Source organism: Peromyscus californicus, unplaced genomic scaffold, assembly GCF_007827085.1.
Source record: "Peromyscus californicus insignis strain IS unplaced genomic scaffold, ASM782708v3 Scaffold_6__1_contigs__length_162567912, whole genome shotgun sequence".
In the NCBI taxonomy this organism is placed as follows: domain Eukaryota; kingdom Metazoa; phylum Chordata; class Mammalia; order Rodentia; family Cricetidae; genus Peromyscus; species Peromyscus californicus.
Window position 1 is genome coordinate 40,799,514 of NW_026294584.1, and position 26,615 is coordinate 40,826,128.

At 41.3% G+C, this 26,615-nt stretch overlaps 2 protein-coding genes across 2 annotated transcripts in view; one reads left to right on the forward strand and one right to left on the reverse strand.

The window, feature by feature from the left end:
- Positions 1–26,615, reverse strand: part of Grm8 (glutamate metabotropic receptor 8) — a 797,537-nt gene that overhangs the window by 628,750 nt on the left and 142,172 nt on the right. Inside the window, exon 3 of the mRNA XM_052720824.1 lies at positions 7,227–7,443. Within this exon, the coding sequence (XP_052576784.1) occupies positions 7,227–7,443 (217 nt within the window). The remainder of the gene's footprint in view (positions 1–7,226; positions 7,444–26,615) is intronic.
- LOC128099129 (60S ribosomal protein L39-like) lies at positions 8,017–8,365 on the forward strand. Its single transcript, XM_052720823.1, has one exon. It carries the CDS (start codon positions 8,061–8,063, stop codon positions 8,214–8,216), a length of 156 nt encoding a protein of 51 aa, XP_052576783.1. The 5' UTR covers positions 8,017–8,060; the 3' UTR covers positions 8,217–8,365.

Below are 26,615 nucleotides of genomic sequence, written 5' to 3' on the forward strand. Positions count from 1 at the left end.
TCATGCTAAGTCAGTACCAGGAACACTGCCTCATGCATACTGAGCAAACAGGATACAGACTCAGAAATAAGTCCATTGCCAAGCCCCAGGATTCTAACAGAATGCAAACTGAGGCCTGGTAAGATGGCATGCACTTGTGATCCCAGTAGTCAGAAGACTGAGACAGGAGGGTTGTGAGTTTGAATCCAGTATGGGGTATATAACAAGGCCCTGTCTCAGTAACAACGATAATAACAGATGCTTGTCCACTACTTAACCTCCCAGTTATATATGATCTCATGCAATCCTCAGACAGTTGTTAATTTCATTCTACAGATAAGGCAGTTAGACTACAACACAATGAAGTTAGCAAAGGTCCCATTGACAACATGGAAACTCAAGCTTAGCCAGCAGAAGCTCTGAACCACTGCCCAGCATTACCTGGCTAATGGGTGAGAGTCAGGATGAGCCCAAGGCACAGGGTTTAGTGTTTTTTAACACCAAGGAAAAAGTAACCTAATGTGCAGAAGCCCTTCAAGGTTCCCTTATAGTTAGACATGAGCTAATAAGATGCATAAGCTATTATTGGAGTCACCTTTGCCATTCAATTCCCAGAACCTGAGCGAGTCTAACCTCTAGGATTACATGAAGAGTTCAACCATGAGTGTGATGACAACAGCCATTAAATAGAAACTCATCAAGCATGACAAGATGACAGGCAGCTTGCTAAGTACTGGGTGGTCTTCCACTTAGAAAAACACACTTGGGTGAAGCAAACACAGGAACAAATCAGCATTCTGATCAGAACGGTGAGCAGTGGCTCACCGTGATGCCCGGGGACTCACAGGAGCAATGTAGCAAACTTGTAAAGAATTTTAGAACTGTTAAAGTGGTTACAGAGTTGACACAAGAAAAGACAATTATCAGATGGGTAGTAAGTAACACCGAGTATCTGAGGGTGACAAAAAGAAGACTTGGGGCAGAATACTTGCTGGGAGATCCCTGGAGAACTAGCAAAGAGACAGGAGGGGGCATGTGGTCAGGAGCCACCCAGAATCCCCCTCCCTGGTCCCTCAGGCAGAACTGCTACACAGTTAGTTTGGATGTAATAGCAAGTCAAGGAAAGCCCTCTCTACTTAAATCCTGCATCTGGACAATGGTGCCTGTCATCTTTCTGATCTATCTACTATTGTTTACTGAAAACTTAACTACAGCTTTTGAATTACAGGTCTTAAAGCATATGTTTGGATGCTGTTTGCCAGTTCACATTAACAGCTGTTATTGATACTTGGCAGTTACTAAGCCCTAAATATTAGGAACGGCCAGAGAGAAGAACAGCTTTGAAATGATACTCTATTTGATCAGTCAGGTTCTGCAGTGATGGTTAAAATCATATACACTTTCTTTGGATCCCACCAAAGCCTCTGCAGTGTTGCTGCACCTGCAGCTCCAATTTGCAATTTCCTCAGCCCTCCTTTGAAGTTATTTTTGCCAATTACCTGGTGTTAATATTAATTAAATGTGATTTGCAACTTGAAATGTAGTGTTATCAATGGAACTCAGCTGCATGAATATAAAGTAAAATTTTCAATTGAATTAAAATGTTTCCTTTCATTCATAGTATTTTAGAACATTAATACTTTTGTCAAATTGATTTTTGCCTGCTGGAAGTCATTTTTCCAAAGCAATGAACATCTGAGGGGGAAAATGTTCTTTATGTATGCTTTTCTTTCTGTCATTGAAAATACTTTTAGTCTTAAAACTGAATACGTTTTTTGTTCATAGAAATTTGGCTCCTGTTTATAACCTAAGGGAGGAAATGCTTTCTTCTAAAACAATATACTAAGCTAAGAAATATGATCAGTGGGCACTTGTCAATTCTATATTAGGAATAAAATTTTCCATTAATGCTTGATCCTCATCAAAAAATAAATCACACTCAAATTTAGGGGGTAAGTAACAGTCATTTTGCATACCAAAATTAATTAATTAAATGGTGCATTCCATTATTCAGACAGAAATTGCCAACTCTCTTCACAGTCCTTTCTAACACTGAGATTTTAAGATTCTGAACACATGTCAGGCAATAGTCAGGAATGTCCAACACTGGCAAATTAGAAGAAAAGTCACATACAGTAGAAGGTTTGACAGATTTGGGTCTATCCCGCCGCTTGTAATATACGCAGTGACGACTTGAAGCCTTGTCATCTTCGATAAGTCATTCATAAACATGATGACTGATTAAAGGAGGTGTTCGTGTCGCCTCACTGTGAAAATCCACAATGAAAAGATATCATGCTTTCACAGAATCCTTTTATCTCCAAAGATAAAGCCTTAGTGTCCTTGCCCTTTATAATGATAGTAGTAGCATTAACATTTATTATCCTGTCTTCCTTTAAAAATGGTATAATAAGGTAAGACAAAAAAGTGAAAGAAACAGTCTAAAGACCCAAGGAAGTCATTTATTGAGTCAGAAGCTACAAGCCCCACAGTTTGTGATGGAAAAGCATGAGCAAATATCATCAACCCCTTTATTACAGTATCAGTGAAACCTTGTATTGAATAATTAAAACAAGACAAATAGAGGAGTGTGATTCCAGAAATTGAGGGTATGTAACATGGATGATGAATAAGTCTTAACCCAGGAGCAACTGAGCCATTCCCTTTCCTCAAGCCAAAACAGACCAAAGGGGGAAATAAAAATAAATTAGGCTAGAAGTCACACTCTGAGAGTTGATAATTTTCTAGGTGTTATATATGTTTTTTAAAAGACGTTTTTGAAACTGAACAAAGCAAAGTAGTGAAACAGCCAGTGTACAGTCATATTTACAGTGTCCCTGACAATCCTTCTGGAAGCTCTTGGCAACCCAAGCCAGGGATAGCTAGACACTGGGATCCCACACACACCTGCTTTAGTCTGTAATCTTAGATTATACAGTAAGCCATCCTATCCCTATCCTTGTAACCAAGTAATCAAGACCAGAAGAGTAGGACTGCATAAAATGCCAAAGAAACATCTGAATGAGCTGTATTACAGGCATCTCTATTAACTAAATTCTGTCTAGCCAGTACCCTTTATATGTTTCTTGCTAATCTGTTCTTCTGGCCTGGCTCCCACTCTTGTCTCTGGATGCCATCTCTCTGAGACAGTCACAATTATACCCTGTGGTGCACTGAATCATGCCTACAAAGATATGCTAAAATCCTCACCTCGGTAACTCAAAATGAGACCACTTGGAAATAGATACAATAAAAACATAATAGTCATGATGAGCTCATTAGAGTAAGGTGGTCCTATCCAATATGGCTGCATCTCTTTGACAAAAGAAGATAAAGATGCCTACAACAAGATAGAAAGTGGCTATGTGATTTTAGAGGCAGACACTGAGGTGATGTGTCTTCAAGCTAAGGAAGACAGAGGAATGCTGGCACAGTTCAGAAGATCCAAGGGAAGTGAGATTCTCCTCTGAGATACCAGAAATAGCACAGCCCTGAAGCCACCTAGGTTTCAGGTTTCTGGATATCAGAGATGAGAAGCAGTGAGCATCATCTTAAATCACTCAGACTGTTCTTTGTCCTGGTACTTCTGAGAAGATAATTCATCTCTGTAGATCATACATCATGGGTCTCTGTAACTGCACAACACACTTTCCGTTATGCTCACTAGTTAAAGTTCCTCTTCTCTTTTGAAAACCTATTCATAATCCTTGAATTAAAAACAATACTCAAAGAAACTATCTGAAAGTTTGCTGTAATGAAAACTTTCTTCAAAAGGGACTAAACCCTCCATGGCCACCAACACACCAAGAAGAGAGAGGACTGCCCCAATCTTTGCTTCCTGATAGTATATGGAGCCATCGTTCCCATGAAACCTCTGCCCAGGAGTCTATCCTCAGCTTCCTTTGTTTCTCACTTCCTCCATGTTCTGCCTCAGCACCCACAGTCCCTCCTCAGCTATGATTTTGTGAGACTGGCCTTCAGGGTTGGCATGTTGGCTCCTGATTAGCTAGTCCAGTGTTCCTGCTGTCCTTCCCCACAAAAGGTCTCCACTAGTGTCTGAAGCAGTGTGTTCCTGACTGAACTCATGCTCCCCACTCCATGTCAGTCTTACCACTATGGTTCTGTGACTGTACTTGCCTTCTCTGAACCACGCAGCTACAGAATTTTGTGGTCAACTATAACTTTTTTCTCAGAAATGTCTCTCGTGTCTGTCTACTTTTTTTATTTCTACTGTCTCAGCTTCCTTTTCAACCAAGACTGATACTGCATTGAGCCCTTATTTAATCTCCCATCCCTCACTTATTTACTCATCCTGATAGATTTCCTCAGCCCTCAAAAATTTTGGACATTATTTAGAACACCAAGGATAAAAAAAAAAATCTTAAGACTTACAGTACTAAGGTATGTATCACTGTCTGGTTTACAGTTCTGTTTCTCATACCTCATCATATACTACACTCTAGTCAAACTGTGCTTTGTGAACTTATATTGCTTTAGAGTTTCATTTGTTATTTTTTGAGTTTCTCCTGTAAAAGAGATAGCCAAGATACGACCAGACTGACACTAAGACAGATAAAATATCAAATATTTACTTTATCAAATACCTCCTCTATCTCCTTCACAGGGATACTGCCCAGAGATTAGCCATCATCAGCGCCTGTTCATAACTACCATTTACATATAATCTTAGTTCTCCCAAATTCACCAAGACTACTTCCAGAAACTCAGATTCTGTTAAAATGCAAAACACTCTAATTAAACCGGACGTGCAATGTATCACTAAATGGATTTTCATTTTGCTATAATCCCATTATGATCTACCTGAATTAATCAGAACTAAAATGTAGGATGCCTCAACTTACACTGAAATTTCTTAGCAATCAGTGTTGCTGAAGAGAGAAGCTCAGAACAGAACATGGGATTTTTTTTAAAAATTGAGTGAATACAAACATTGAGTTGACTGAATACATAATTGTATTAATGGGCAGATATTCCAAGAACTGAATCTCTCTCTTTCTCTCTCTCTCTCTCTCTCTCTCTCTCTCTCTCTCTCTCTCTCTCTCTCTCAGTCAAGACACTGAAATTTCTAAATTGATACTAGTAATATGGTGACAGAAATTCTATCAGTGATTCAGTAAGAGTGGCAAATGTTACAAGCTAATGAATTTTCATTAGAGTCATCAGATAATTCCAGAATGGGTTAAGTTGCTACTATTCACCATTCCCATTAATATCATTGTCATGTGAAAGGTTGAATTTTCAGCTATTTTTGTTCTAGATAAAATCTTTGTCATTAAAATGAGGGATGATTCTGATATTTAATATATTCCATGGCATACTCTGGCGTGATACTAATTTGGCCTTTTCAGCATTCTGCATATTAAGTGACAATCCATCCCTCCTCCATTCCCCAGATAAGTGAGAACTGAAATAGAATGGACAACCAATCAAGTCACAGAATACTGAAAGGATCAACACAGGAAAAAAATGTGTTGCTCTAATCAGGAGCATACATGGGGTGCTAAAATTATTTTCTCCCATACTAATGACTAAGAGGAAACAGCAATAATGAATGGAACCACCTGAGTCTTCTTATGTGACAGTGTTATAGTAATATATCCTAAAAAGAAAATCAAGTATTTCTTATTTTAGTCAATAAAATAAAATAAAATCATACTCTCACTTAACTTTTAGAACAATACATTACATCAGATTCTACAATAGGCAAATTATGTCCTTATGGAATTTTTCATAGTAATCTGTTCCATGCACACAAAATGTGCCCCAGCATTGAAGAATGCCCAGAGTCACTGCAGAAAACTTATTTCAATACATACTCTATTATTTTCCTCCACATGTTGAATTATCACTCTGGTAAGAACCGACATCAGCTGCTTGAATAATGTATTAACCCTGCTTCCAGAAGCTATTGTTTTCATCTGAATGGGCATTTCCTTTAAGGATAAACACGGGACTTTTTTCCAAGAAAATAATATAATTTAAAGTTTAATGGAAGCTTCTGAATCACCTATACAGCTATAATGATATAACTTAAAATTCCCAAAAGCCAAGATTACAGCATCACAGACACAGTTGGCGTGAACGCTTGTCCAATTAAATCCATTAACCCCATCTGCTCACTAGACTCGTCTCTCTCTACAGTTTCTGCCACAATACAGCCATAGAACACATGTTAAATATAAAACGTCCTGAGCGTAATAAATTTCCTGTCCTATTACATCCAGAAGAAAGGTTTCAGGCATCTACGACTCTCGGGTGAAAATTGTTCCAGGTAATTACAGTAAAATCTCAATCATTTCCGTGATCTTCTTCTGAACGGAAACTTCCAACCATTCACTGATCAACGTAATTTCCTTCTGTAAGTTGAAAATGGCTCCATGATAGTCGAGGCATTTTAGTACTTCTGCAACATCATGACTACCAATACACAAAAATCAAATTCTCTTTAGTAAAATGAAACTGAAGTGCCAATGGAATGTCTCCTTCCACCTGCTAAGTTCTATCAATGACTATCGGTAGGACTTATTCTGTGTGCTGCTTCCTGGTGTCACTCTGGTGTGGCCTTCCCTGAGAAGTAGGATGGATTTCCAGCCTCACCGGTAACATACAAGTTGGTGAGATAGCTACAGAGGCTTGAAAAGCTCTTTGAAGACAGTCTAGGACCAAGCTTGCTAGCACTTTCCCCTAAGTTTTCACAGTTTTCCCTTCATCGCACTGTAAGCTCTAGACTTTTCTATACAAATGAAAAACGGAAAAAGTCAAATATGGCAATAAGAGTATGACTTAGGACTACCTCTGGGGACTGAGCTAATATTGCTTTAAGATGATTATAAGCACTGATCCCTCTAGTGCTCCATGTTAAATTCCACTGACTTTTTTTTTAATTTGACGACTTGCTAATGTAAACTTATATCTAGAACAATCAAACAGTATGTCATTTATTCAAATTCACTGTGCCTCTAAGGTGCCTGCAAACTCCCTCATCAAAACAGACAACTCACAATATGTTCACTGAAGTTGGGATCTCTGCTGCTCAAATTAGAAGCTTGCTAGAAATAAGAACAATAAACCCATCTACAATCTTGCTTCCCCATACAGAGGACAGCCTGGATCACACATTTGTGAGACCCCCTAGTATCTCATAGACAATAGACAGCACTTGGATGTGTCCAAGTACAGCCTGTCACCTCCAAATACATTCAATCAACTGGTAAATACATGCTCACCCATCTCCCTTGAGATCTGGGTGAAGGCCTCAACACCGCTCTCTCCATAGTTTCCCTCGGAAGCCAATGTCGACACGTAATTCCATCCCAGGGCTGTCACGATGTCCACCATGGCTTGAGCTTGGTAGGAGTCAGGCGGGACCACACGAGAAAAGAAGTCATACCTGGTGTTGTCACTCAGCTCTGGGGCTGTGGATGCATAGCTAATTTGAGGTATCTGCAAAACAAATGAGAGGTCATTTCAATCCATGGTGTGTCTGGTACATTGATAGAGTATCATAAAAGACTAAATGGTCAAAGCTGTAGTAGAAACCTAGATGTGTCCACCTGAAGGCAAAATACGGTTTTAGGACCGCCAATTTAATTAGAAATAATTCCCTACTAGTCCACAGGCTTCACTTCTTTTGAAGCACAGACGCATAGACACTGAGAAACAATTTAGCTTTGCCTCAAGTTCCTTTGTGTCGAAGGCCAAAGGAAAACATTTCAAGCTTTTTGTTGCTGCTTTTTTATTCTGCACATGATTGTTCTAGTGTGGAAATGAAAGAGAAATGAAGCTATAGTACAAACATACATCAGAGAAGGTCACCTCAGAAATTCTCTTTGGCTTTAACACATAAAGGGTATGTGGGAATTTACTGTGAGGGTTTTTTTTTGGGGGGGGTGCTGTTGTTCTTTTGCTTTTTGTTTTTTGTTTTGTTTATATTTTTGACACTTGATACTACTTAAATTTTGAAATTATAATTTTGATAAATTAAATTATCAAAATTTATTTTTTGGCTCCTCTCCTTTCCTCCTCCATCGTGCGGTGGGCTCCTGACTTGGCTTCTCACCATGTCTTCTCACAAGACTTTCAGAATCAAGCGATTCCTGGCCAAGAAACAAAAGCAAAATCGTCCCATTCCTCAGTGGATTCAGATGAAAACTGGTAACAAAATAAGATACAACTCCAAGAGAAGACACTGGAGGAGAACAAAGCTGGGTCTGTAAGGATTCACACAATGGCAAGACAGTTTATACTGAATTGTGGGTCATCAAGCAATCCTACCACGTGGAGTTCAACATTTTAACCTGAAGACTTGGTCGTGTTTTAAGTTGGGGGAGTAGTTTGTCCAGTAATAAAATGTAGAACCTTCAAAAAAAAATTTTTTATTTTTTGATACAGGCTCTCAACTATGTAACCCTGGCTATTCTAGATTCACTTATGTAGCTCAGGCTAGCCTTGACCCATAGAGATCTGCCTGCCTCGGCCTCCCAAGTGCTTCGATTAAAGGCTTGTGTCACCATACCCAGCTGTAAATTATTTTAAATACATATTTTTTCTATTCCCCTCACTGATTATTGGTATAGTCATTGAATAGCACAATAATATTTGCAACTAGTGAACTGTGTATCTTCTAAAAAATGTATTTCCAACTCATTAAAAATCATCACCTAGAAAAAGTATCTGGATCATAAATTCCTTAAGAAAACAGAATGTTTTCTGGCACCAACAGGATAAATTTCCACAGAGTTTTTAAAATTGAGAATCCTGCCGGGCGGTGGTGGCGCATGCCTTTAATCCCAGCACTCAGGAGGCAGAGCCAGGCGGATCTCTGTGAGTTCGAGGCCAGCCTGGGCTACCAAGTGAGTTCCAGGAAAGGCGCAAAGCTACACAGAGAAACCCTGTCTCGAAAAACCAAAAAAAAAAAAAAAAAAAAATGAGAATCCTGTGTCATTCCTCAGTGGTCTGAGAGTACACTATGTACCCAGACATCTCATCATCACTTTTAAGTCATCATCCTAGGATGTGGGCATAAATTGAGAGGTAAAAATGACTCCAAGAGACCCTAATTCAGGTGGTTTCTTGAAAATACAGCTTAACTCATACATAGAACAACTTCATTCACCGTAAGATCCTGCAGTTGACAAAATGTCTATGCCAGCACCCCCAGTACTTCCATACCCTCAAATGAAATCCCTGCTGGCAACTGAAGTGAGAATTTAGTGAAGTCTTGGGCTCAAAGGGGATGTCAGAAGAGTTATTCTGACTTGCCACAGGAGGTTGCACATCCCAGGGCCTGATGGTCATTCCTCAGTCTCTAACCAGTTGATTTCCTAGCCATTTCTGACATTTTTAAGGTCACTCAACATCTGGATTAGAACCCCACACCATATCGGTGCCCAGTGAAGCAACACTAAGACACAAATAAAGGCTTTACTCACAGACTCAGAAGCAAAGCAAGTGCCGGGAGCTGTCCAAGTTCTGAAAGACCAGTTGTGCCCTGCGCAACCTGGCTCCAACTTTCCACCTATTTCAGCAGTGGCAGTGACTGCTCGGGTCAGCCCCTTTACTAAAGTCTCCCTGGTTCTCTTCTCCTGGTGGGGATCATGTTAACTTACTTGACACTGTGTGGCCATACAACTGTCTGAGCCTCCTCCTGCTGCCCTTTGCTCTCTCGTCTAGACATACCAGCCCTGTCTTGACAGGCAGATGTCTCGATTAGACTCTGTGCCTTTGTAGTATGTGACTACTCAGCAAGACACTTCTTCAAATCTCAAAGCATGGCAGTCTTGGCCTTCTTCAACTTCTTTTCTTGCTTCTAGAAAACCTGAAGAAGAGATGCTGGCCGCTCAGTGAGCTCTTCCCATGTCCTGTACTAGATAAAAAAAATTCTCAAAAATCAACCCCATATGCATTTCTATATTCTAATTTTTAAAAAATATTCAGCAGATTAAGACTGAAGCAGGGAAGAAGACCCATACCTCCTCCTGCCCAGGGTTCTGCAACCTGGGCAGGGAGAAGAAAACATGAGCACCGTTAAGACTGAGCACAGGCCCTGCACCTCACCTGAGCAGCACTGTAGAGCTGACCTTGTTGATGTCTCATGGGTGAGCCACCCAGAGAATATGAGCAGGATATCTGGACCTGCTCCTCGTCTTCCAGATGGTGGCATGAGCAAGGGAGAGAATGCCCATCTTCTACCCCACGCCACCTGTGGCAGGTGGGAAAGCTGGCCCTGAGATCACAGGAGTGAGGGAGCTGGCACTGCCTCTCACCAACTGCAACACTCAGAAGAGTGGCCCCTGAACCTTGCCTGGGCAACGCAGTAGAGCTGGCCCTGGTGGTGTAGATGTGGGTGAGTGGGCTCTGAGGGCATGAGATCAGGAGAACCAGCTCCACTTCTTGCTGCTTACGGACTAGGGTGAGCTAGCTGCTAGCTGGGGGAGCCAGCTGCTCCAGAGCTCATCCTGTTGGTGAGGAGGAGGGAAAGCTGATGGGCTGACCAACCCAGCAACCACCCAGACCCAGAGCCAGGACTATGAGTTGAACCATCCAACATCTGCCCCATCTATGACCTGTTGGAGCACATGAAGGGAATGGTCCTGCAGACCCAAAGCAGCAAGATCTCCATGACACAGGACAACAGAAGGCTATCCAAGAGGAGTCCCAGTGAGGACCCAGTATCAGCAGTGTAAAAGAAACCAGAGGCCTTGAACCAGACCAATAATTTGTTGCAATGAACACTTGCAAGTAAAGATGTACGGACTAAAGGATTTACTGTGAAACTCATTTTGACACACTACAGCTTCCATGACAAGATTTTTCTTTTCTTCCATTTCTTTTTTTTCTTTTCTTTTAAATTTTATTTTGTTTTATCTTGGAGGGTGGTTTCAAGGGCAGAGAGTGGACGAGAAGTGATGAGGAGATGAATGAGATCAAGATACCTAATGTGAAATCCACAAAGAATCAATAAAAGGTTAAAGAAGAAAAAAAAAGATTCAGCAGTCTGACCCAGGGTATATTGTGCTGGTGTGGGTGTAGGTATGGGTAGGTGGGTGAGTATATGTGGGTGAGTAAGTGGACGAAAATTCTGTAAGGACTTCTACGGCACTGTAGCATCTTCTCGCCCTATTTGAAAACATAGCCTTCCCACTTCCTCAGCTTCTCAGAGTCCAGCAGTAAAATGTCTTGCACAACCCCCACCCTGCTTGTAATAATGAGCCACCCCTTTCTAAAAATGAGCACAAAGTGTGAAAATTGAGTGTTTGAAACCAAAGCTAATTATCTCAAATGACTACCTTCAGTCAGTCACTTCCAGGGCTGTTTAATTAGCAGTCAGCATCATGTTTAGGATTAATTAAACAGGTGTAAAGGGTATATAAAATAAAAGTGCAGCTAGGAAATGGTTGTTTGATTAATCCAGTAATGGGCTTTCTCCCCAATGTCTTGAAGAGTTTACTTTTTGGAGATCGATGTGTGAAGAAGTAATGCGCTTTGAATGTACGTGTTTGCAATTTCGTTTGTTCAATTCTTCTGTGTTGCAGTCTACAATAACATCATGGTAGAGTGATAGTATTTCAAGCCAACTTTTCAAACTGTCATGAAGTCACATCCTATTTTTACTTCATTTGCCATAAACCACTAAGCATTGGCTCATTAAGCATTTTAATTTCTATGCCAGCATCCCCAATATTACCACTACCCTCAAATTACACCCCTACTAGCAACTGAAGTGAAATTTTATTAAAGATCTAGGCTGTTTCTTTTTCTTTTTGCTGTGTCAGACCCATCCTAACTAGCCCCTTAACCCTCGGGGATTTATCTATCAGAAACAACAATATAAAGGTGCTGGATGGGGGAGAGAAGTGGAGGGGGGAAGGAGGAAAACCAAAGAAAATGTATCAACAAAAGGAGGCATAAAGGAAAGCATTGCTCATCACTCACTTATCCTTCTAAAGAACTAATGTCCTTTATGGTGTCAAGCCCCACTTGACAATTTTAAGGATAAAATCTACACTCCCATCTGCTCGGGATACCAGTTAGCTCTGCTCATCCACCCTCCCTCCTGTTATATTCCATCCATAGCGGAAGGAGATGGAGGACAGATCCAGACTTCGATCTGGTCTTGCTCCCCTGACCTGCTGCTGTGCCTCCTTTGGGCCAAACTCAATTGGAGTTAGAAACAGAAAACCCAGGTGGTCGACACCTGCACCCTTGCCCACAGGTGCACCACAGTGCAGGGAGAGTGTGTTCCTCTGCCTGCTGATGTACAGACCGCCAATGTCATGCCCTCCACAGGAATCCTCCTCTGGCTCTGTCAAGCAGCTGTCCTCACTCCCTCAGCGCTTCTCATCTGAAATTAGAATCCTGACTGGTGGCTGGTTTATGATGCTCCCAGAAGTTAGCTCTTTATTTATTTGGTATCTACAATACTTGATAAATCAAGTATTCAATAAATATTTAGAGGTAACTGACTAATCCACCCATGACAGGAAATTTGGCATTGCCTCCTGCCACATTCTGCTACAGTATGGCAAGGATCTTCTCCATCTGCCCATCAACGCTCCCCACCCTTCTGTGTCTCCTGTGTCTAAGGGTTTCTAAGGTCACCTGGGTTTCCTGTTCCTAGCTTCCAACTGAATTTGGTCCAAAGGAGACACAGGAGTAAGAAAGGGGAGCAAGACCAGACAGAGGTCAAGATCTACTCCTCCAGTTCCTTCCTCCAATAACAAGGTGGTCTCTACCTGAGCCTCAGCTGTAGCTCTTTCAGGCTCTAATGGACATCCTCAACTCTGACCTTGCAGGTCTACTTGCTATTACCCATCCCTGAGAACCCCGTCATCCAATGGTAGTTCCTGTATCCCTGCCCACACCTTATAAATAGCCTTTTTATTAGCCTCTCGCCCATCATTTCTCCAGGACTCCAGAAGCCTGGCTATTTTGACTGATGCAGCCCTATGACATGTATTTGTACCCCCACCCTCTGTCTTACCCTAACCTCTTGGTCCTCCATCCACTGTCCCTTTCAACACTCTCTGCTGCTGTCTTCAACCAACTTTTCCCTTTTTTCTCTCTTTCAACTCCTAAAGGTATCAAATTGCATATTTGAAAACACCTGTCATCTTGCTTTCCTTCATTTCTCATTTTCTTTGTGCTGAGGTTTCATAAGACTATAATGTATGCTTAAAATAAGGCCTCTTCCATTACCCAAATAAAGCATATTTGAGGCAATTAATTATACAACCCAAGACTCATCACAAGACCCTCCCTTTAAAAAAGCCTTCAGCTTTCACTTTTCTGTTAACTGCCATTCCCACCACCAATCCCACGCTTTTGGGAAGTTACAGAACAAAAGTTTCCTATCTAATTATCTGTTTCTTCGTCCTCTCCCCAGCAGACAGGAAACTAAGCCTGAGGACAGAGGTCTACACTTGCTGGACAAGAATGCATAACAAGCTCTTTATTCACAGACTCCCTCATCCCAGGATTCCTTTCTGCATGTGGACAGGACCTCTCTTCCTTGTGCAGAAGCCCACCCTCCTCCCTGCTATATAAACTCTGGTAGCCATATGTGTGAAAGGGGGACAGAAGCCCACACTGCTGGTGACATTTACAGGACTTCAAATCTGCCCAGAGGGCAAGAGTAGGTCCCAAGGTTGAGATGCGACATTGGAGTAGGAGGTACTATTTTGGCCTCAGGCCCAAGCTGGCTTCTCTGCAATCTAGTTCTTAAGAGATAGCCATGTGTCTTGGGAGCTATTTGGTGCTTGCCTGGCTGTTAATAAAGCTAATTACTTGATCTACATTTAACTAACTAGTCTGCAAATCTTAGACTTATACACCCTAAAAAGGGATTCCACATTTGAATTGTAGCCTCTAAAGGCTACAATAGGAATGTGTGTGTGTGTGTGTGTGTGTGTGTGTGTGTGTGTGTGTGTGTGTGTGTAAAATAGACCTCTGGCTCTTTTCTACTTTTGCTAGACTCTCTAGGCACTTGACCACTCAAAACTGAACTACACATTCCAGCCTTCTTTGCGGTGGTGAACAGAATCTCTGAAAATGTCCCTGGAGGGACCAGGCATGCCTTCCCCATCTTTTATCCCTGGAATTCAAGCATTAAAAGGTTATAGCTCCATGGGTTATCACAGATAGTACCCAAGCAAAGATGGAATAAAAGGCATTCTCTAGACCAAATCACTGTGATGCCTACCTAGACTCCTATAACTCTGGCTGTTTGCTGTTTCCATTCTTTCCTTCTTCAAATCCATACTACATCAACAACCAAAGAGCTCTTTTAAAATAGAAAAGCAATATAAAAATCATGTTCACACTCTCAATCATTTTCCTTTCCCTTTGATCTTAAAATAAAGCATAAACTTCTTACCACAGGGTCCTTTGAGCTGGCATCTGCTCCTCTTTCCCCCTTGCTCACCTGATCCAACCATAAAGCCCTTCTTTCAACTCATGGACCAGGAAATTCCCTTTTTCTCATTCATCATAGCACTCCACATGTCTTCCTTTTCCTCTCTGGATTTCCTTATCCTTCAGCCTCTGCTCAGTTGTTTCTTCCTGAAACAGAACCCCTCTTGGATTCACCCCCATTTTCTGTGTCTTTCCAACTCCAGTTACTACCTCATCACCCTATACATTTCCTTCCATGCTGTTATCACAACTTGTGTGTATATATTCTGTTTCCTCTACTAACAAACAGACTCTAAAAAGGCATTTGCTGTGGTGTTTATAGATGTTATATGAGTTCCTAACACATACTAAAAGGTCAATAAATATTAATGGAAAAAGAAAACCTCAAGGGTCACTCATCCTTTCATCCATGTATACCAACATTGAATGATTTTTCTACAATACTATTTCAGTAGAAAGTTGCCAATTTTCAAATTATTTATTAATCAAAGTTCTACTAGATGGCACATCTACCAATCAGCATGAGATCATCTGTTTTACCAGGCAGAAGTGATAGAATTCCGATTCAAATCAACTAAGTGCATTTCAGTTGTATCCTGAGCATGCTCACAGCAGGGAAGTATATCCTTGTCAGTCAACTCTTTGGGGTGCTAGAAATGGCAGCAATAACTTCAGAAACATCTTGGGGAACACTTTGGAAGCCCATGGACTTCAATCTGACACTGAATAAAAATTACACTTATAATCAAAAACCCCTTCTAATTTACTGTTTCCTGTAGACTGATTATTCAAGACAGATGTAAAGCTGCTTAGACCTCCTACAAACTGTGTCGCTCCCCCATTGCCTTTACTGAGTCTATTTACATCACCAAAGGGTGAGATTGGGAGTAATTGAGACTTGCAGTCTTGCTGGTCCCAAATGGGCAAAGTTTCAGTTCCCTGTAAAGGTTTCTCAGTGGTTATACATCAAAATATTATTGAAATCTTGATGCTTCTCTTATCTGTTCAAATGGCATGAGTCCTGCCTGATTTCCATACTTTCTGATTTGCCCACAATCTCATGGAAGCCAAACCAACCTGAAAACAACTTTGTTTATTCATTAATTGTTATATTTGGTGGGGCAGGTTAGTGAGGGGTTCTTTGTGTTGTTTAATAACATCATTGGTCGCTCCGGACGTCCCTTTTGGAATACTGGTGAGTACCCTTCCTTGCCCCAGACCCCATCCCTGGGCACCAGCCACTCCAGGGAAGACCTGCCCAACTCGGCCCCAGGTTCTGGCCACCGGGCAGGTTCCCTGCTAGCCGCACCGGGAAGGATCCCCTTCTCCAAGACCCCTGGCAGACCCTGCAGTCTCCACGCCCTGCCCCCATGCCCATCCGCCTGAGCCCCAAGCCTCTTCCTGAGACTTAGAGGCCGGCCCCCAGCTCCCATCTTGCTCCGGACGTCCCTTTTGGAATACTGGTGAGTACCCTTCCTTGCCCCAGACCCCATCCCTGGGCACCAGCCACTCCAGGGAAGACCTGCCCAACTCGGCCCCAGGTTCTGGCCACCGGGCAGGTTCCCTGCTAGCCGCACCGGGAAGGATCCCCTTCTCCAAGACCCCTGGCAGACCCTGCAGTCTCCACGCCCTGCCCCCATGCCCATCCGCCTGAGCCCCAAGCCTCTTCCTGAGACTTAGAGGCCGGCCCCCAGCTCCCATCTTGCTCCGGACGTCCCTTTTGGAACAATCGTGAGTACCCTTCCTTGCCCCAGACCCCATCCCTGGGCACCAGCCACTCCAGGGAAGACCTGCCCAACTCGGCCCCAGGTTCTGGCCACCGGGCAGGTTCCCTGCTAGCCCCACCGGGAAGGATCCCCTTCTCCAAGACCCCTGGCAGACCCTGCAGTCTCCACGCCCTGCCCCCACGCCCATCCGCCTGAGCCCCAAGCCTCTTCCTGAGACTTAGAGGCCGGCCCCCAGCTCCCATCTTGCTCCAGACTTCCCTTTTGGAACACTGACTTCCCTTTTGGAACACTGGTCTGTCTGAACCAAGTGTGCGGATAAGGCCAAGAACGAACCACAAGGAGATGGGCAGACGTCAAGGCAGAAACATATACAACAAAATGAATAGCAATACAGCATCACCAGGCCCTAGCCCTCCTCCAACACCTAGACCTGAACATCAGAAATTGGAAGAAGCAGAAGAAAACAGCCTTATGAATGACATCATGAAGAAGCTAGAGGCTTGCGTAGAGGAAAAGACAAAAAAATGTGAAGAACGCTGTAAACAACTAGAGGAAAGGGCAAACAAATTAGAAGAAATCAATAAAGTCCTGGAAGAAAACAATAAAATACTGAGAGAAAATCAAGAAAAATCAATGAAACAAATGAAGGAAACAGTCCAAGACCTGAAAAGGGAAATAGAAAAAATGAAGAAGACACAAACAGAGGGAATGCTGGAAATAGAAAATCTGAGAAAACGATTGGGAACTTCAGATGCAAGTATAATCAACAGAATGCAAGAGATGGAAGAGAGGATCTCTAGCGTTGAAGATACAGTAGAAGAAATACATTCATCAGTCAAAGAAAACACTAAAACCAACAAAGTCATGAACCAAAATGTCCAAGAAATTTGGGACACCATGAAAAGACCAAACCTAAGAATAATAGGGGTCGAAGAAGGAGAAGAATACCAACTCAAGGGCACAGAAAATATATTCAACAAGATCATAGAAGAAAACTTTCCCAACTTAAAGAAGGAAATGCCTATGAAGATACAAGAAGCTTATAGAACACCAAACAGACTAGACCCCCAAAAAAAGTCCCCTCGCCACATAATAGTTAAACAACTAAACGTACAGAATAAAGAAAGAATATTAAGAGCAGCAAAGGAAAAAGGCCAAGTGACATATAAAGGCAAACCCATCAGAATAACACCCGATTTCTCAATGGAGACTTTGAAAGCCAGAAGAACCTGGACAGATGTAATGCAGACACTAAGAGACCATGGATGTCAACCTAGACTAATATACCCAGCAAAACTTTCAATCACCATAGATGGAGTAAACAAGACATTCCATGACAAAGCCAGATTTAAACAATACTTATCCACAAACCCAGCCCTACAGAAAGCACTAGAAGGAAAATTCCAACCTAAGGAAGTCAGATACACCCTCGAAAACACAGGCAACAGATAAAGCCACAGCAGTAAACCCCAACGTATAGAAGTACCCACACATCACCACCAAAAAATAACAGGAATGAACAATCACTGGTCATTAATTTCCCTCAATATCAATGGACTTAATTCACCTATAAAAAGACATAGGCTTACAGAATGGATACGAAAGCAGGACCCATCTTTCTGCTGCATACAAGAAACACATCTCAAATTCGAAGATAGACACTACCTAAAAATAAAAGGCTGGGAAAAGACTTTCCAATCAAACGGTCTTAAGAAACAAGCGGGTGTAGCCATCCTGATATCCAGCAAAATAGACTTCAAACTAAAATCAATCAAAAGAGATCAAGAAGGGCATTACATACTCATCACAGGAAAGATCCACCAAGATGAAGTCTCAATTCTGAATATTTATGCCCCAAACACAAGGGCACCCACATATGTAAAAGAAACATTACTAAAGCTTAAATCACATATAAAACCCCACACGTTAATAGTGGGAGACCTCAACACCCCACTTTCACCACTGGACAGATCTCCCAAATTGAAACTTAACAGAGAAATAAAGGACTTAACTGATGTCATGACTCAAATGGACTTAATCGATATATACAGAACATTCCATCCTAACAAAAAAGAATATACCTTCTTCTCAGCACCCCATGGAACCTTCTCTAAAATTGACCACATACTTGGCCACAAAACAAATCTAAACAGATACAAAACAATTGGAATAACCTCCTGTGTTCTATCAGACCACCATGGTCTAAAGTTGGATTTCAACAACAACAAAAACTACAGAAAACCTGCAATCTCATGGAAACTGAATAATACCCTACTGAATCACCAATGGGTTAAGGAAGAAATAAAGAAAGAAATTAAAGACTTCCTAGAGATCAATGAAAATGAAGACACCACATATCCAAATTTATGGGACACTATGAAAGCAGTACTAAGAGGGAAATTCATAGCACTAAATGCCCACATAAATAAGTTGGAGAAATCTCACACTAGAGACTTAACAGCATACCTGAAAGCTCTAGAACAAGAAGAAGCACAGTCTCCCAGGAAAAATAGACGCCAGGAAATTATCAAAGTGAGAGCTGAAATCAATAAAATAGAAACAAAGAGAACAATACAAAAAATTAATGAAACAAAGAGTTGGTTCTTTGAGAAAATCAACAAGATAGACAAGCCCTTATCCAAACTAACCAAAAGACAGAGAGAGAGCATCCAAATCAACAAAATCAGAAATGAAAAGGGGGACATAACAACAGACATTGAGGAAATCCAGAGAATCATCAGGTCATACTTCAAAAACCTCTATTCGACAAAACTGGAAAACCTAAAAGAAATGGATAACTTTCTGGATAGGTACCACATACCTAAGTTAAATCAAGACCAGATAAACTATTTAAATAGTCCAATAACCCCTAACGAAATAGAAACAGTCATTAAAAGTCTCCCAACCAAAAAAAGCCCAGGACCAGATGGTTTCAGCGCAGAATTCTACCAGATCTTCAAAGAAGAGTTAATACCAATACTCTCTAAATTGTTCCACACAATAGAAACAGAAGGAACATTACCAAACTCCTTCTACGAGGCTACAATTACCCTAATTCCTAAACCAAACAAGGATACAACAAAGAAAGAGAACTACAGACCGATCTCCCTCATGAACATTGATGCAAAAATACTCAATAAAATACTGGCAAACAGACTCCAAGAACACATCAAAGCAATTACCCACCATGATCAAGTAGGATTCATTCCAGGGATGCAAGGGTGGTTCAACATACGAAAGTCCGTCAATGTAATACACCATATAAACAAACTCAAAGAAAAAAACCATATGATCATCTCACTGGATGCAGAAAAGGCATTTGACAAAATCCAACACCCCTTCATGATAAAGGTATTGGAGCGATCAGGAATACAGGGAACATACCTAAACATAATAAAGGCAATTTACAGCAAGCCAACAGCCAACATCAAATTAAATGGAGAGAAACTCAAAGCAATTCCACTAAAATCAGGAACGAGGCAAGGCTGTCCACTCTCGCCATACTTATTCAATATAGTACTTGAAGTTCTAGCCAGAGCAATAAGACAACATAAGGAGATTAAGGGGATACAAATTGGAAAGGAAGAAGTCAAGCTTTCCCTATTTGCAGATGACATGATAGTATACTTGAGCGACCCCAAAGATTCCACCAAGGAACTGATACAGCTTATAAACACCTTCAGCAACATAGCAGGATACAAGATCAACTCAAAAAAATCAGTAGCCCTCCTATATACAATGGACAAAGAAGCGGAGAAGGAAATCAGAGATACATCACCCTTTACTATAGCCACAAACAACATAAAATACCTTGGGGTAACACTAACCAAGCAAGTGAAGGACCTATATGACAAGAACTTTAAGTCCCTGAAAAAAGAAATTGAAGAAGATGTCAGAAAATGGAAAGATCTCCCATGCTCATGGATAGGCAGGACTAACATAGTAAAAATGGCAATCTTACCAAAAGCAATCTACAGATTCAATGCAATCCCCATCAAAATACCAACACAATTCTTCACAGACCTGGAAAAAATAATACTCAACTTCATATGGAAAAACAAAAAACCCAGGATAGCCAAAGGAATCCTGTACAATAACACAACTTCTGGAGGCATCACGATCCCTGACTTCAAGCTCTACTATAGAGCTACAGTAATAAAAACAGCTTGGTACTGGCATAAAAACCGACATGTGGACCAATGGAATCGAATTGAAGACCCTGACATTAATCCGCACACCTATGAACATATAATTTTTGACAAAGAAGCCAAAAGCGCACAATGGAAAAAAGAAAGCATCTTCAACAAATGGTGCTGGCAAAACTGGATATCAACATGTAGAAGGCTGCAAATAGATCCATATCTATCACCGTGCACAAAACTTAAGTCCAAGTGGATCAAGGACCTCAACATAAATCCAGCTACTCTGAACCTGCTAGAAGAGAAAGTAGGAAGTAGTCTTGAACGCATTGGCATAGGAGACTACTTCCTAAATAGAACACCAGTAGCACAGACTCTGAGACAAACAATCAATCAATGGGACCTCTTGAAACTGAGAAGCTTTTGTAGAGCAAAGGATACGGTCAACAAGGCAAAGCGACAGCCTACAGAATGGGAAAAGATCTTCACCAACCCCACATCTGACAGAGGACTGATATCCAGAATATATAGGGAACTCAAGAAATTAGACATCAAAATGCCCAACAGTCCAATTAAGAAATGGGCTATAGAACTAAACAGAGAATTCTCAACAGAGGAAACTCAAATGGCTGAAAGACATTTAAGGAACTGCTCAACATCCCTAATCATCAGGGAAATGCAAATCAAAACAACTCTGAGATACCACCTTACGCCTGTCAGAATGGCTAAGATCAAAAACACTGAAGACACCTTATGCTGGAGAGGATGTGGAGCTAGGGGAACTCTCCTCCACTGCTGGTGGGAATGCAAGCTTGTACAACCACTTTGGAAATCAATATGGCGCTTTCTTAGAAAATTGGGAATCAATCTCCCCCAAGATCCAGCTATACCACTCTTGGGCATATACCCAAGAAATGCTCAACCACACCATAAGAGCACTTGTTCAGTTATGTTCATATCAGCATTGTTTGTAATAGCCAGAACATGGAAACAACCCAGATGCCCTTCAACTGAAGAATGGATAAACAAAATGTGGTACATATACACAATGGAATACTACTCAGCAGAGAAAAACAATGGCATCATGAGGTTTGCAGACAAATGGATGGATCTAGAAAAAATCATCCTGAGTGAGGTAACCCAGACTCAGAAAGACAAACATGGTATGTACTCACTCATAGCAGGATACTAGACATGAAACAAGGATGACTTGTCTGCTACTCACATCACCAGGGAGGCTACCTGGAAAACAGGACCCCAAGAAAGACACAGGGATCACCCAATGACAGAGAAATGGAATGAGATCTACATGAACAGCCTGGACATGAGTGGGGGTAATGAAAGGCGAGGGTTGAGGGAAAGAGAGCTTGGGGGAGCGGGAGATCCCAGCTGGATCAACAACAGAGAGGGAGAACAAGGAATAGGAGACCATGGTAAATGAAGACCACATGAGAACAGGAAGAAGCAAAGTGCTAGAGAGGCCCACAGAAATCCACAAAGATACCCACACAACAGACTGCTGGCAGAGGTCGAGAGACAGCCTGAACTGACCTACTCTGGTGATGGGATGGCCAAACACCCTAATTGTTGTGCTAGAAACCCCATCCAACTACTGAGGGATCTGGATGTAGAGATCCATGACTAGGCCCCGGGTGGATCTCTGGGAGTCCAATTAACGAGAATGAGGAGGGTTTATATGAGCGAGAGTTGTTGAGACCAAGGTTGGATAAAGCACAGGGACAAATGGCCAAATGAATGGAAACACATGAACTATGAACCAATGGCTGAGGGGTCCCCACTGGATCAGGCCCTCTGAATGGATGAGACAGTTGATTGGCTTGATCTGTTTGGGAGGCACCCAGGCAGTGGGACCAGATCTTGTGCTCATTGCATGAGTTGGCTGTTTGAAACCTGGGGCCTATGCAGGATTGTTTGGCTCGGCCTGGGAGGAGGGGACTAGACCTACCTGGACTGAGTCTACCAGGTTGACCTCAGTCTGTGGGGAAGGCTTTGCCCTGGAGGAGATGGGAATGGGGGGGGGGTGTTGAGGGGAAGGTGAGGGGGACGGGAGGGGGGAGAACAAGGGAATCCGTGGCTGATATGTAGAACTGAATTGTATTGCAAAATAAATTAATAAAAAAAAAAAAAAGAAATGAAAGTTAGTAGTTAGACATTACAATAGAAGTTGTAGTCATATTAGATATGTTTTAAAAATTGAGCAGATATATTTTAGACAGGTCATCTTCAAACCCTTCAGAGATCTACAGAATATGGCATTTAAAATGTTTTAATAACTTAGAAAATTTTTCTTTTTTGTTATGATTATGAGACATGTCGGCTCCTGGCAGTACCAATCTACTTCAGAGAAAATATGGGCATTGAAGAAACTGCATATGGAGTTAACTTTCATTGTGGCAAAAGTTAGCCACTGGACAACAAAGTATCCTTGAATCAACTGCTGACAAAATGGACAGACAGGACATGAAACAAAGGACTACTGATTCTTGCCAAAACGAGTGTGGTTATGGCTTTATCAAAAGGCATCTTCTGAGGCCAGGACAATATGGCACCATCCCTGAAGTGGCCTTCGCAATTTGGAAAAGGTACAGTGCCCTTTTCTTCGAAGGCAGCTGAATAGGCAGTGGGCCGATGGCTTCTGATGTGCAATGGAACAGCAGCTGAAACAGTTATTCTTGAAGAGTAACTAAGCTCACGCCTCGCAATAGTAAACTGGCATTTGACAGAGGGATGTGGAGAAGAACGGGATGTTAAGATGAAGCCATATATACACAGCCAAGAATGGACAGCTGAATTAAAAAATCAACAACAATTTCCAGAATTTAAAATCCTGAGTCATGACATGACACTAGTGGAATTCAGGTGTTTCTGGTACATGGACTGCTCTCACCCAATGTGAGGTTGAACTGTCGACCTTGTGTACATCCTACCTCACAAATGAGTCTGTCAGATATGCTAAGCCTATAGGCTGAAGATGATGCCCCAACACTGTGGAGAAACCTCAGGTGACTGTCCAGGCAGCTGGCTGTTTCTGTCAACTCACAAATTTTTTGGAAGTTGCTTGCATGCACTTTCTGTTTTTATTTTTGTTAGCTAATATTATTCCCTTCTTGGGTCTCTGAGGGAGTTGAAGATTAGTTAGTTATAGTTGAAGGTTAGTTAGAAAAAAAAAAAAAAAAAAAAAAAAAAAAAAAAAAAAAAAAAAAAAAAAAAAAAGATACAAACTCTAAGTAAGAATGTAGCATTGCTAGTAATGTAACACATGGCGTTGACCCAGCCCTTTATGTACCTAGGTTTTCAGCTTATTCATGCACAAAGTGGAAAATGTTTATTTTTTTTACCCAATTGATTAAGGAGTTATACTTAAAGTGATGGTATTTACTGTTTAAAGTAGTAAGTAAAGGAAGAAAGGAATATTTTTACAAGTGCAGAATAAATCTCAAAAGAATAAACCCAATTTCATGGAAGAAAAAAAAAAAAAAAAAAAAAAAAAAATAACATCATTGGTTTTTCCCAGTGAGAGAACAGCTTGAAACTCCACTCTTCCTCTAGGAGGTAGCGCTTGCCTGAGCATTTCTTTAGTGATGGTGGCCTTAGCAACAGTGGCCATCACAATGATTGCTTCCTGCCACCCATCCTTAGGATGGATTTGTTGCAGCTGCAAAACTGGGGACCAGAAAAAGCATAATGACTGTTGTAGCCATTAACTTTGTCTGTTCAGACTTCATTGCTCTGTAGTATTAAATCTACTTGTGCTTCTGGCAAGACATGAGTGTATAATCAGAAATTAGATAAGAGTGAGGAGTCAGGGCTAGGAGTCAATGCCCAGCACTGGTTCCTCTCTCCTAACATTGCCTTAAGCTTTCATGCTTCTCTCAGCTTCATGAAAATCACATAAAGAGAAGGTGAGGACAGGAAAAAAAAGTAAAACAAAATGCTAATAAAATAAGGAAAGGTGATGAGTGTCCCAATTTTGCATTCAAAATTATGATTCCTTTCCCAAATCAAGACCTACTCAATACAAGTTTGTCCAGTTCTTAAGCGTCCAGCTCCAAGTCAATGTCAAATGTGAAATATTCATCCCTATCTTTCTGCTCAATTGAGTTCCCATACTTGACTCTCGAGGAGGACTCATCATTGGGTTTTAGGAAGCCTATTGAAATGAGAAATTGTTGGGCCCAAGGACAGCAAGAGAGGTTTCATCCTGTATTGTACTGCATTTTTATTCTCTCCCCTACATCACCTCACTCTGACTAAGTGAAGCTTTATATCTGCACCCACACTTAAAGGGCCTATATTTATTAGCACAGCAAATACAATCCTTCATTAGGAAGTTTAAGATTGTAAGTTTTATTCGTTATGGGCTAAAATGCAGCCTACACCCTCCACTAGAGAATCCTATTCACAATGCAGAGCACTGCTAACAAAACCAACCAGTGAGGGGAAAGGCAAGGCCAGTCCACTGCTCAATAAATCATTCAAAGATGGCATGTGACTAAGGATGAACTTGAAACTTCAACAGTAAACGAGAAAACACATCATATCATAGGCAGTAGACCTTCTTCAAAACCCAAAGAGCGTGGTTTTGTCTCCATGTGCCTCTGAAACTGTAAATATGATTACAGTTGTGGTCATTTGTTGGCTTCTAATAATCCATTTGGCGGGTCTGTTGAAATGTAAGAAGATCACATTTACTCTTCTATTTTTTAAGGATATTGTGTGATTTGAGGAATGAAACAAAGTAAAAAGCACACTGGAATTCAAACAACTCTTCTAAATACAGGAATTTTCAAGGTCGCAGCAGTATGGAAAGGGTAGAGTGGGAAGCCATAATACCTTAGGACCTAAGGCATGGTGACTGCCATACATGAGCTCTATAGGCCAAGGGAAGGACCAGTCACAGACATCAGAAGACCATAAGAGCAGAAGCTATCTTGAGAAAAACAATGACTTCTTGGGAGTCACAGAGCCAGCAACTGACAAATTCATAAAGAAATTACATTAGGACTCCTCCCACATCAACCTCCTGTGGGATCCCACACAGAACCCACAGGAAGCTCGAGAGCATTTGACTTCTAACCTGCCTATTTAAAATGGAAAAACAAGCAATCCACAAACATGAAAGAATTTACATATAAACAACCACAATTATGTCCTGTATGATTAATAATGCTGTTTTTTGTACATCTACTAATTACATTTTACAGTGAGAAAGCATAACAGCTCCTAAGGGAAGGAGCAACTATAATCTATCAAGTCTCTAGCAGTGTGAAGATTTTTAAGCCTAGCTATTCTATATACGTGTTCATCTCAATGTTTTAACAAGTAGGATTAAACCTTACTTAATATAGGGACTTCACTGTTACAAATAACTTCATATTTTGTCTCATTTAAATCTTCTCCTGGTCATGAATTTTCTTCTTTTCTGATTTCTCCACAATTCACTATCCTGTGACTTCTAGAAAATTATTACCAGTGCAAATTTAATACTACACACAAGTTTAAAAGGTTAATTCAGTAAAACCCTTCTCCCTCTACCAAACATAATATTTTTATGAATTATTTGTGGATCCCATACAATGCATCTCGATCACACTCATTTCTCATTCCTCCCAAGTCCACCCTCCCACAAGTGTGCCCTCACCCGCCTCTAAAAAAAAACCAAGATCAATTTGTGTTGCCCATATACTCACTGGAGCATGGTCAACTCCCAGTGGCCTGCCCCTTAAAGATAACTGAGTCCTTTCCCACCCCCACCAGAACTATCAACTGTGGAGAGTTACACTTCAACGTCTTTATCACAGTTTTTAAGGACTGTCTTCAAAGAGCTTTCTGTCTGAACTCTTTGGGGGTGGGAGGTTGGTGGAGGGTCTGTCACAGAAGCCTTTAGTGTCTCTCATTCTCAGTGATGAATCTGCACTCATCAATACCAATGCAAAAGAAGCTTCCTTGCCCATAGCAGCCAGCCAAGCATTTCTTTTGATCAGTGGTTAAAGTAAATTTCTGAATGACTACTTTTGGTCTTTTAATAATTTATCCAACAAATCTGCTCACACTAGGTTCCAGGCACTGAGACAACCGGAGGAGGTAAAAAACAAGCAGTCCTCCCATCTGAAGGAGCACATGGAAGTAATTCTTCCATCTCCAAAGATAGGCATTATGTAAACAATGATCCAAATAAGTACTCAGTCATAATGAGTGCTACTAAGTATCCCAGGGTCTCTTCCCTGATCTGGGAGACAAAGTATGCTTCCTTGATGAAGTAACATTAAGCTAATACATGAAAAAAGGGGGAAAAGGAACTTAGACTAAACCCCAC